At 39.9% G+C, this 13,331-nt stretch overlaps 1 protein-coding gene across 1 annotated transcript in view; it reads right to left on the reverse strand.

Moving 5' to 3' along the window:
- The window catches only part of LOC115414296 (dnaJ homolog subfamily C member 17-like), a 38,371-nt gene extending 25,356 nt beyond the window's left edge, over positions 1-13,015 (reverse strand). Inside the window, 8 exon segments of the mRNA XM_030127584.1 lie at positions 1,768-1,817; positions 3,548-3,653; positions 4,315-4,378; positions 4,380-4,389; positions 4,562-4,649; positions 4,744-4,802; positions 6,719-6,788; positions 12,865-13,015. Coding sequence (XP_029983444.1) covers positions 1,768-1,817; positions 3,548-3,653; positions 4,315-4,378; positions 4,380-4,389; positions 4,562-4,649; positions 4,744-4,802; positions 6,719-6,788; positions 12,865-12,945 — 528 coding nt within the window. The 5' untranslated portion in view covers positions 12,946-13,015.
- Positions 13,016-13,331: the final 316 nt, after the last annotated feature.

The following is a 13,331-nucleotide window of genomic DNA, read 5'->3' on the forward strand; positions in this document are numbered from 1 at the left end:
AATGCTGGGCAGCTACAAAGAGTGAAAATAAATCCAGAGTCCTGGACTGGAGAGTACACAGTGACTCACCTGCTTAACTACAGCTTCATAGAATAAAGAACAATACCAGACACTGTAATGACCAGATAATAGAAAGCAGGTTGATGCCCAAGGTGTTCTGTCATGAGAAAGAAAGGCAGTCCTCTTCTGTGTGCGGCTGCTTCTCTCTTTGAAGCGTGGTTAACTTGTTTGCTTGTGCAACAATGTGTCTGTGTTTTCAGCTCGGTATTGGTACTTCCTCTGTTTGAATGCCTTTTGGGAAATTACTGTGCAACTATTTAAATCATGGCAGTAAGACAGCTCCAATCGAGTTTTCAAAAAAGGCTACGAGATAATTTATCACTCTCTTCAGCGCTTGGAACTTGATCACTAAACCCCATATGAGTTCTCATTCTCCTCCACAGAGGCATTGTGCAACTCCACATATCCGTGTACAAAGCAAAGGGGTCTAGCCATATGACACCAGCTGTGTGAAAGTAGGATTATAAATGATGAGCATTGTGTGTTGACTCACCTCCGGCATTCTGGGAACGTCTACACAGCCTCTTTTACAGCGGAAATCTCCATCCAAGAGCTATCTATTCTACATACCGATAACCCTCTCACCCATTAACCTTGGAGTAAGATGATTAAAGTATTTGCATGATATGATGCCTTTGGTTTCCAGCAGGATTGCATCGGTTGTGAAATTCTGGGCTGATGTTGTTATTTCTCCCCTTTTGTGCCAGAGAAACAATATGCAAAAAAGTAATCTAACTGAGCTAGTTTAAATGCTTTACACCTGTCAACACATTATTCAGCCATTGCTGGCATTTTATATGTTGATGCTGGGCTCAAGTATGAAATCATGCCCATATAACATCTTAATTTCAGGCCACAGCATTAACACCTGTTATTTTTATGAAGTGTCAGATAAACTATTAATGTACCCTAGCCAAATGGCTGCACATTTGTTATCTACTCATTCCATCCACACTATAACTAGGTAGAAAATGATACACAACAGGCTCTTGTTAATTTAGATAAATGTAAAACCTCAAGGTCTGCTTTAAGGATTATTCAATTCAGATTCATTGCTCATACGGCACAAAAACTAGTGACTAATTTTGATAAACATAGTGCAAGATACCTGAAACCTAAAATGGCTTAAACCTTCTGAAATTCAACATTCTGTGTGACAGATCTCAATATCAAGATTGCAATAATGTTCCCATGGTTGGTGATGTGGTCAGTCTTACAACCGCTGTTTGTTTTTCTAATTGAAGACAAACATCAGGGAATACACTGCTGCACTAGATGGCTATCAAATTTTAAAACCAGATTTAATGTCTAAACACATTAGCTAACATCCCCCAGTGTCTGTTAATATGCACAAGCTAGGCAGTTTCCAGAAGGAAATATAATAAGCCCCATTTTGGCATGGTTACAGGTCTCCTGACGACAACAGGCCTACTCTGGAGGAATGGGCGTCAGACCAGTGTGTGCTCAGTGGTGAGACAGCGTATGTGGTCTCCAAATAACAAATTACAAATGCCTAAGGTTCTATCAACAATCCCCTCAGAGGGTCTGCACTTTCACTTAGATGAAGCGGTACCTCCTGGGGGATGTTCTGCCTCCAACCCCCCCCCCCCCCTTTTCCTCTCTTCTCTCCCAGATTTCCAAAAAAAATTGCCTCATCCTGACCTCTTTCCCCAGTCCCATCCACAACCTAAAAACCTAAAGTCTTACCTTCAACTTGGGGGTCAGATTGCTCTTGGAACATCCCTGTCCTCGTGGGTCTAAGAGAAAACACAAGGGAAAGAGAGGTGAGACAACACAAAACCAAAAAGACAAGGCCGCAATTGTTGTTGAAGGAAAAAATATGGGATATAATATTGAATTGAGGGACCGAGCAGATGGACAGCCAACCTAAAATTGCTGTCACATGGTAAATGTATGCCTCCTGCTGTAGTCTGATGATCAACTAAGTGCTTCCTGAGATGGAGCAGACAGACAGCTTGTGCAGGGGAGGACCATGGGGGCCTGCGTGCAAAGGGAAGGGACTCAAAAGACATGCTGACCATGCATGGATGATTATCCAGCCACAAAAAGGGTCTAGTCTTGGGCCAAGACCCAGCACTTCCCTTTAAGACCCACACTTCTATAGTTTTATTTTACAAGGCCCTTGATTCCCCCGTGTCTCCAGAATGGAGACATCAAGGATTTAATGCAAACATATTATGAAGAGGTTTACGTTTGATGGACAGCTGTGTGTGTGAGTTGTACTTGGCATTTCTGTTACTTTGCCAAGTTGTCTCACTGCCATGAACCTAAAATAGACTCTTCAAAGTTTTCAAAGTAATGCAGAGTTTCAAATACATTCTGATATTGTTGTTGTTTTTTTATGTGAATAATATTTGGTGAACCACAGGCTTTCTAGTGACCGCTGTGGTTGGACTGATACTACAATGACTGGGACATGGGGTTTCACTCAGTTGAGGCCATCAAAAAGTAAAAATACTTCTTGGGATCAAACTGGATTTAATCAAATAGGACTGAACTACAGTGAACTCGTTTGATGAACCAGAGTTGTTATAGATCAGAAATTTTAAATAGTTTTGATATTTATTTTGTCTTTCAATTTGGTTTTTGGCTTCGGATTAGTTTCAGTTAGCTTTAAAAGTGTACAAATGTCATTTTAGGGAATTGACTAGCTTTAGTTTAGTTGTTATTTAGTATAAATGTTTGTTTTTCTGGTATTATAAGCAAATCCATGAAAGCTCAAAAAAGGCAGGATGAGGGAATGCATGGCATCAGTTTTGACTGACAAAGTCATTGTTTATTACAGGTTCCATACTATGCAAAGCCATTTTTTTTTTTTTTATACTGTGAACAATTAAAGTTGTTCAGCCCAAGACAAACTTAAGTAATTTGCTCCAGGAGTAGTCTGACATAACCAGACATATCTCCACTCTTCAGTAGCACTGTGTCAGAGCTGTAGATAGCTGTGGGACCCTCCACTATCATTCTGAATAGAGATAAAAGTAATCTGGATTGTTTAGCTCTTGGGCCGTGCAGCGTGTAGGACGTTGTAATATATACAAAATAGTGTTAGGAGGGAAGTGGTTTTGACTAAATCTTGACAAAAACATATAGAACATTTCTCAAAACGTAACATTTTCAGGGTGCAGTTGGAGCTCAGAGGTTATTGTTCTTCCACGTAACACACAGACAGTGGAAAGAGGGAGAATGATAAAATCCTTCCACCGCTGCCACAGCATGACGGAAATATTCACCCTTATTCTGGCAGAATACTTCCAGCAAGATTACTAATATTGTCTAAAGTGGGTTTTACCTGCTATGTCACATAGTTTGTGTTGTATTGTTCATTGTAGTTTTGGATTTTTTTTGGAGTCATTTTAACTACGTTAACTGAAACAAGAATAAAACATAATTGTTTGCTGCTAGTTTTAGACTGAACGACTGGACTAAATCCAGGAGGAAGACGTACTCCTCTGAACATCCTCACCTGTTTGCTGCTGCTGCTGCGCTTCTCTTTCTCTTTGGATCTGCTCTCTAATGAGTCTCTGTTCCTCCTCAAGCTGTCTGGATCCCTCCTCTCTCAAACGGGCAATCTGGTGAGAAACAGGGAAACAAAATAATGTGCTGTTTTTACATGACAACAAACCGTGCATCAAAGTTTAAGTGAAGCACTAATTATATGATTAACTTTTATATCGCACTCTCATTCTGAGAAACAGTCCCCATGAGAGTGTGCAGACCACCCCACAGCATTAGCTACACAGCACCTAAGGGTTAGACAGAAAATGGGAATAGTGCCACCTACTGGTCACCACCTTCCCCAACAACCTGACTATGTATTGACATGCATTCAGTATACACAAGAGTTTTGCATGACTCACTTTGAAAGCACATACACACACATTTTATTTATCATTGGCTTTCTGAACTAAGTGCATCAAGTCATGCGATATAACCTAATAGGTCTACAGATAATTATGATGTGGCAGTGAAAAAACAGCCTCACTGAGATACAGCTTTTGTTCCAGGCCCAAGTCTTTGGAAGATTTCACCTCAATCAGAAGGGAGTATTTGACGAAAAGCAGAATAAAAGCACCTGGGCGTGCTTCATAGTTTCCTGGATGCACTAAACTTAGTTACTCCCAGAGCAGGGCTGAGACCTGAAATGTACTCATTTTATACTCTTTCAATATCTTGTCAGGACACTCTGTTGTGTGATTTAATCTCTCTCATGATTTCTATAACTTCCTTTACCTCTTCCTCAAGTGTTCTGCTGATATGCACCTCTTCCTGAGTCTGGGCCTCAGCTTGCCTCTCTGGCCTCCAAATCTGTCAAAGTAAAATGCACGCGCAAGTAAAAAAAAAACAAAAAAAACACACACACACAAAATCTGTCAAAGTAAAATGCATGCGCAAGTAAAAAAAAAAAACACACACACACAAACTCTGCAACATTATGTATTTTCATTGTGCAGGTCTTTTTATACCTTGAGGGACTTACCAAGTTTAATTTTCTTCCTCTTATCATCAAGTTTCCTGGTTCTTTCTTCTGCTTGCTTTTTGGCAGCACAAATTTTATCATACGCAGCCTGACAAGAGCATTAGACACCAAGGTGAAAAATGTTGTGTAACAATATCCTTACAATAAAGTTTCATGAGCATCACTGGCAGTGATTTTCTTACTCTGGCAGCAGCATCGGTCAGCACCTCAAGAGCCTGGGACAGCTGGTGGAAGAGCTCCACTATGAGAGAGAAGAGGCAAAAAAAAAAAAAAAACAGGACATTGAAATAAATTGGATTTAAGATGTGGAATAAGAGCTTTGACAAACAAAATATTTAAGAAACCTTTAATTCAATGAGTTCAGCAGCCGATGAAGATGAAATAATACCAAAGAAAGGCAGTGATGCTCTGTTATAGATTATTTTTATTGTTGACTAATCTGTGCATTTGATCATTTCATTTATTAACCATTAGGTTTATAAAATGTAAATGAAACATTATCAATCAGTGTTTTGTTTGGTCCACATCTTAATCATTAAGTTTGCTATCATGGGGTAATGAAAAACCCAAAATATTCAACTTGAAGAATCAGAGACTTTTCTCCCTTAAAGAATTAATTTAACCAATTAATTGTTTATCAAAATAGTTGCTGATTATTTTAAAAGTTGGATACCAATCAATCAGCTGAGTTGATGTTAAACGAAAAATAGCAGTGAAATATTGTGAATTCAAGTGGTAGAAAAAAAAAAACATTAAATTTTTTTTACAAATTATGCACTGCCTTAATTGAAGGAAATGTTGTTATGTTGATAACATGATACCCATAGTGGGCATATGTCAAAAGAGACATTAGGTTCTCAGTATAACACACCTCATCACTACAAACAGACAGGGTTGAGACAACATACGACGTTTCTTCTTTTTGACAGTGCTGTTAGTCGCATGAAATCTATTTCTTCCAGTGGCAAAGCTCGGCACTCCTTCAAAAACCCCTAGGCCTCTCAATCTATCTTCCATTAGAGCAACTCGAGGACTCACTGCCGCAATCACCACTACCACGCATCTCCCAGCTGTCATTTAACACACAGCTGCACACATATTTGCAGCAAGGCCACAATCCCACTCTCCATCATACAGCCGCCACACTGTTGCACTGTACTAGCCAGGCTTAATCATTCACTTATGGGAGGCCTAACAGACCGATACTGTTACTCCCTATGGGGACTGGCAGTGCACACTAACAGGAGGCTCTGGAGATCACACTGCCAGCAGAGGCGCTCAGGTTACCTACACGCATATAATCGGCTAGAATGAAATCCAACTGGGGCAGACCCTCCATGCCCAGTGGGCAGCTCAGAGTGTCACAACATGGGGGGTTGGGGAAAATGAGGGATAGTGGGGGGTGTCTTCAGTAAGGTCTCGTGACCTCCAAGTCACCTCTTACTTGCACACAACCTTCCCCTGAGGGACTGCGAGTCCCGAGACTTTCTCCGCTCTCGTGCGATAGAGACCAAGTCTGTCCATGTGCGAGTTCAAGTGTTGAGGCCCTCCAAACCACTTCTTTTCCATTTCTGGGAAACCGACCCCCTGCTTTTGTATTATCCCTCTCAACCCCCCAACCCCACCAATTGCCGAGTTTTTTTTCCTGAAATAATCAGGAATTGTCCGAACCATCCAGCAACCACATAAACCTCACTTGAAAACATGCCTCATCATGACCAGCCTTTTGTTGAAGGTGCCTTTTTTCCTCATCCTCCAAAAAAGCTACATTTAGATTTCCAATTCTAATTGTTGACATGCTGGTTGGCGACAGGCCGCAGAAGGATTCACAATGCCAACAAGGGACACAGTGTGGAAACACTGCTGGTGATGGTGGTGTTTGGCTGGTCCTATCTGAACAAAAAGCCAGCAGGAAAGACAGGGGCTGGTTCGACTTCCTACGGAGTGCTGCGGCCGAGCTGTCTGGCAGGGTTTACTTTGCTGAAAGCCCCCTCTCTGAAGAAGTATTAGATTTTGGTTCTGGAGCTTGATGACTGCTTGATCAGATGATTAACCATAATTCTTCAGATAACAATAAAGAAACTAGTGGTCTGTAGCTTAGTTGGAGACTAAGTGAAAATGAGGAAAAAAACAGAGGGCCTTAATGGGCTGACTCACCTGCTTTTGGGTTGTCTGGGTTCTTGTCTGGATGGCATGTCAAGGCTTTCTGTCGGTACGCTTTCTTGATCTAGTGGCAAAAGAGAAGAACCCCTAAAGTTATGTTGAGTGGAAAACGTTGATTAGAACACAAGAAGAACCAATCATCCACTTAAGCACAGATTTTGGCCATGTGAAAGTAGAATTCAGACTTTCAGTACTAATTATCTTTATCCTGTCGTCCTTTGCCCAGAAAACTGAAATCTGAATTAAAAAATGATGGTCCCATTGAAATAATGGCACAAATAAAGTCTGACATGACAGTACAGGGGTGACATATGGTTGGAATTTACATAAAAATCAGGATTGTATTGTTTGGATCAAATCAACACCTAAGTTGATCCTCTGCTTCGTGTCCATTTGACATGTTGTTAAAGGAATTTAACCACTACGGCTCAGAGTGTGCCGTGAATTAGCCTCACAAGAATTCCAAACTATTCTGAGGCCTGTTGCCAATGTGCAAGATAAATGTAGCCTGGGTTGAAGCCTAGTATTAGTTAATCTTCAACTTTTAAAAATTGTACAATAACACAGAGAGTCCTATTGTCTCTAACACATTTGAGAAGTCTGCTATTAATATCTTAGGCTGACGGCCAAAACTTTGCGGTGTTTGAGAGAACTTAACTGAAAAAAAAGACAATACTTGGAAGTATTGTAAGTGTCATATAAGGTTTTAGTTACAGTGGACTTTAACTTGGGGTCACTGCTTGAAATGTTAGCTATTCATTGGTACTTCTAGGGACCAGTTAATAACAAGGTGGTTTTCATTAGATCTCTGCTCCACTGGAGAAAGAATGGAAGCAGAAGAATTTGCCACGGAGACCAGAGGGGGCTGTAGAGCGCAGCATCGCACAAAAACCTCAAAAACACGCTCATGTGCCTTGCATGCTAAGGCTTTGGCTCATAAATCACCATACATGCAAGCTCAGACACACACAGATATACACTTTCACCAGTCCTAATCAGCCATGCCAACCTTCTCCACATGTTCACATAACCCCCCTGAGCGCAAATCAATCTCCTGCCTGTACACTACAGGCCAAGGAAACTGGGAGCTCCTTTCTCATGTCTGGGAAACGTTTGCATTGGACATCTTGTCCTCTGGCATGTGCAAGTGTTTCCCTGCGCATTCTTTTGCACAATTTTATCTCTTGTATTCCTGCCAAAACTTACAGAGTTGACGTTACTGGGGGGGGGGGGCAAAACTGTAAGGCAACTGAGCAGAACAGTATAATCCATCAGTGTCGAAACCTTTTTAACAGCAACTCCAATGAGACTCCATGACAGTCAACTTCGGCACATTGGGCTGGATGCCCACTCAAAGTTGATAACTCTATCACCACACAGATTTTAAGCCTTCAAATCAAAGCTCTACAGATTACAACAACTCTGACAGTTGTTTCTTCTATCTCTTGGTCAGCTTCATTTTTTTTCCCTCATAGTTCCAATAGTAATGAGCATGTGGTTCATTGAAAGGGCTTCGACAGACTAGACATCATTAAGGGATATTTAGTCTTGCTGCTTGGCACGCAGAGCCGTCTTAGAGATCGAGACTGACACGCAGGGCTGTGGACCGGCGCCAAACACATATGCTTACTGCTGGTTTAAACCCTACCTCCCCATTTTAGCCTCCTTCTGAATCCTTCTCCCTTTTTCTTTACCGTGCTTCCTATAACAGCTTTCTCAACATGTTTTTTTTACAGTACAAAGTTCATGTCTCTGTCATGTTTATTCATTTTTGTTTAGAGTTGAATAGAACACTATTCATTTCCAAACTCATGCTACAGAACTTATATTTCACTACTTTTGCACACTGATTTACGACACTTTGCTGCAATATTATCATAAAATATGAACAGACCTCCAATTTATAATCTACAAGTTGTGAGCACCTGCACACAATTCTGCATTAAACAGTGTTAATGTTACATGATCTTTGAAGTGTAATGTAAAGCAGATTGAATTGAATAGTCTGGTCTGCATTATTTACAGTGAACAATAATGTAATTTGGTAAACAGGCAACTTGATGATTGTAATAAACCAGTACGCAAATATATTGTAATAGATTTTCTAATGCATTAAAATATTTTGCAGTCACAGTAAATGTGGTTTAAAAAAAACTGATAGTATGAACCTGGAAGTGCTCTTGCTGTGTCCTCAGTTCACATAAACATACTTCCCATGTTCTTCATCACCTGTAGCCATTTGACAACATAAACATGTCTTAACATCTGCTGTACAGTAAATGTAACAGATGTTTGACATTGTCAGGACAAATGTCTGGCCAGCTTTGCTGTTTGACAAGTACACCCTGTCATCGTGGGTGCTGTTGTGGTCAAGAGCAGCCATCCTGAATGTCACTGTCTCACTGGAATTGCTCTAAGATTCAGTTAACACCTTCCTGCCTCTCACTAATGCTTTTTTCTTTCACCCACTATTTCGACTCCCTGTAGCATCCTTCACTATGTCTTGTCTCTGTCCTCCTCTCCAGCCGTTTTGTTAAATAATACATGATTACTCCCATCTTTGCTGCAACACGCAAGCTTTAATTGAAGCTGGAAGCTCCTGAGTCTGCTTGATCCTACAAACTGTAAACTAAAGGAGAGCAACTTTTCAGAAGTTTTGTGGATAAGAGCTCTTACATAAAGTAGCATAGAGTGTTCCTGGAAGACACACAGCTTCATTCAATTTCAATTATCTTGCATCTTATCATGACCTTTCTGGTCTTCAACTCTATTCTGCAGGTCACATACAAGTCAAATGTAATGGCAAAAACTCAGATTCTTCCCACACTTCAGTTTGCTATAGCAGACCCACAGTAGCCTAATGATTAGTGCCTAGTGAAAAATCTGAGCCTCTGTTCTACCATGATCCCTGCTTGCCACAGTCTTAACTGCATGCCCACATCTTGTCCTCATTACACCAGCCTTTGGTGCCAATTATAGCTGACAAACTGGTCCTGGTACAGCCACAGCACAGCCCCAGTCTTTGCAGCTGATTAGCTGCCTGATCGGTCACAGGGCTGTCCTCCTTTAATTACAACACTCTGGCATTTACAGGACATTATCAGCCACAGGAAAATAACAACAGGCACACAGGTGATGGACAAGAGAGTATGAACAGGACAAAATTATGTGAGTGTGTGAAGGGACAAACTGAAAATAAATCAAAAAGGGAGCTATAGTGAAACATTTTTGAGGTTTCTACCAATATTCACTTTCCTTTACATCTGGAGTTTAACACAATATTTAATTTATACTGGCCTATTGTGATGCATTTTACATAACAATTACGGCTGTCACAATAATTACATTTTAGGTGATGATTTATTGCCACAGCAGCTACATTACCAATAACATTTTCTGTACTATAGGCCTACTGCAAGTCTGACTGTAAGTCTATGTCTGACAATAGCTAATTTACACATAGCGTACACAATAATGAAGAACAAGAACAGGAAAGCAGAAATAAAAATTGTATTTTTCTGCTTTGTAATCAGAAAATGCACAGAACAGATATACAAACACTATTACTGAATTACAAAAAGAAGTAATTGATTCTGAAAATTCTGCGAAAATAGTGATAAAATATTTGTTTTATCCAGCTGTTTTTATAACGGCCAATGAAGATGATTATCACAGTTATGAAAAGTAAGTTCAGTTGACTCTGATCAACGTGACATGGTGATAAACATGTTTGACAGTACATTGTGGATAAATAATCATTGTGTTAATAAATTATAACTGTTAAAAGGGTACAGGTCCCATCTCAAAATACACAGTACTCACAGCGCCTCTACTGTTATGAAGAACAATATGTTATACTATGTCAAAAAGGTATGTTATGTTATGTTATGTATGTTATGTTATGTTATGTTAGTTATGTTATGTTATTATGTTATGTATGTTAGCATTAATGTTAATTTTTTTCCACAAAAGTGACAGTGCACTTCAGCAGATGTTGGAAATGTCCCCCACTGGTGTAAAGAAAAGCCTGAACACACTTTATCATAATGTCCGAGACCTTCTGCAGTTGATTTAGCGAGAATGAATAGTCTGTTAATCTACCTTCAGTTTATGAACAGCGTGTGGTTTGTTATCATAGACCTTTCTTTCCAGTGCAACAAATGGAAAACATTCAAAGGACTCAGGATACAAGAACAAACAGGCCAGATTCAATGTGAGATGATGCAATTGACACAGATACTCTCAAAGAAGCGGAGTGATGAGGGAGCTCTGTACACCATTGCATCATCCTACTGGAACCAGTAGTAGACACTCATGCATAGTACTGTTTGTGATACAGTGAATAAATTGTTGTTCACTATTACAGCAGTTGTTTGCTATGGTATGGTGATATATGAAGGATGAACTTTAACTTTGCTTTCTTAAAACACTTGACTTTTTTCCCACTATTGAATGGCTGTTAAAGCTTGACATACCTAAAGAAAGAATTTTGTTTCTGCAAGGATAATGGCCGCAGGTAGGCACCTTGTTGAGTAGACAAGGCCAGCACAGCAACAAAAGATTGTTCATCTGCACCAACAATCTGCCTGCCTTGACCAAGACACGTCAATCGAAAGCAGCACTTCAAAAGCAGTGAGCCGATGCAACATTACAGTGTCATGAGATCACCTGTCCTTGGACACTTTGATTGTTAATGGATTTTCCTGGCATGTGTATTACTGCATAGACACAACACATCAGGTACACTCCAATTTAAGAAGCTGAACATACCACACACAAAGGAAGCTGTGGTAGGTAAAACAGTTATTATCCAAACCCTGCTGATATGCATGGGCACAACTAAATGGGGGCTAGCCTTCAGCAATTCAGACAAAACCCCAGTCATCCATACTCATTAAATCTTAGGCTCTGACATGCCAGTTTCCGCACCATTTATCATACAGCCAAACTCTAAGGAAAGACAGTGATAACAGCAAAAGAGAGATGCTAAATAGAACCAGGAGGAAATGCACAATGCAAATCCTTTACGTCAATGCAATGTTTTACAAGCTGTGGCTAAGCCCACATAAACAGGCTCTGGGAAGAGCTTCCTCTCCTCCTTGTGACAAACTTGCCTTACAGTGGTGGCGAAGCAGAGGACCAAACCACTTGGCAAAGTAGACCAGCTGATGACCTCGTCTTCTAACAGTTGATTCGTTTTTAAATGAAATTTAAAATGACTCAGTGCTCATACTGCATACTACAAACCTTTACTATCTCTCTCAACCACCAACAGACCCCACAGAACCAGCATTTTGCATTTTCAAGACTCATTTCTACCCAAGCCACAACCACTAACTTCCTCCAGCATAATCCTCAGAGGAAGACAAGACTTTGAAATCCAATTTGAAAATTAACTTCCTCCCTCAATTTGGCAGTGATTTTGATTTTTCTTAGGGCCTGTGGATTCTAGATGCTGGAAACTGTGGGAAGAGGTGCTTATGGGAAAAAAGGCAAGGCATTTGAAGGCAGTGAATCACTCAGAGCTAAGAAAATGATATGAAGAAGAAACTTCAGCAAGAGCAATAAAAATGTAATTTATTTTTATTATTATACATTAAATTGTTTAAACACAGAAGCATACGTTCATGATTATCAAATTCATGTAGTGTAGAACTGCAGTAAAGACTTCACGGTTCATGGTTTGTAGTTCAAACCATGTTATGTCTTTCTGTACGCGTTTAAACTGAACACAACACCCCCATCTAGTGGTCTTTTCGACACATTACATATTTTAACATAAACACTTTTTGTCGATGGTTTGTGTTTTTCCACTTAAACTAATTGTTTTAGCCTTCGGTTTCAGCGTGTCAGCTGAAAATGTCATAGCTAAATTATGTTTTTGAGTGCTGATGGTATGCACACAAAGACACAGTCTAGTTAGCATTAGCTTACAACTAACTCGTTAACCATCTTTGCTTGGATCCTGCTCCCAAACAAACCGCATTTCCTCTCCATGTACAAGCATTTGTTGAATGGGTACAATATTTACACTAACGTTTCGCATATAGATAAGTCCTATGTCAGCTTAAGTCCAAACCCCCCCTGCCTGTGCTATGAAGGCTAACAGAAGTGGCTAACAGAGACATTATTTCACACACCTCTTTCGTTGTAGCTGTATTTTCCACACCGAGTAACCCATACAGGTCCATTTTCAGGAGGTCTTTAGCCTTTCCAGACATTTCTATTAATAAGAATAAGATAACTAATAATAAGAAACGAAAACGCAATATTAAGTTTAGCTAATTCAACTGGTTTGTTGATGTTTCAGGCAGCATGTGTTTGACGTTGTCGACCTTTCACCCAGGACATACAATGCATGCTGGAAATGTAGGCTTCACGGTGTTTTTGTATGTTTGTTTTTCAAATGGTGTAAGCCAATATTTTAAAAGGTTTTAGGAACTTTACTTGTTATTTACATCTTTAAAAAAGTCTGTGCCATTCTTTGATGCCCGGGTTCCTCTTCAATATTATTTCAAGGAGGTAATTTTCTGATATGACCTTTTCTAATGGCAAATTTGCATTGAAATGTTGTAGAGTCCAGTTTTAAATTGCCTGAAGCACATTT

Source organism: Sphaeramia orbicularis, chromosome 22, assembly GCF_902148855.1.
Source record: "Sphaeramia orbicularis chromosome 22, fSphaOr1.1, whole genome shotgun sequence".
NCBI lineage: Eukaryota > Metazoa > Chordata > Actinopteri > Kurtiformes > Apogonidae > Sphaeramia > Sphaeramia orbicularis.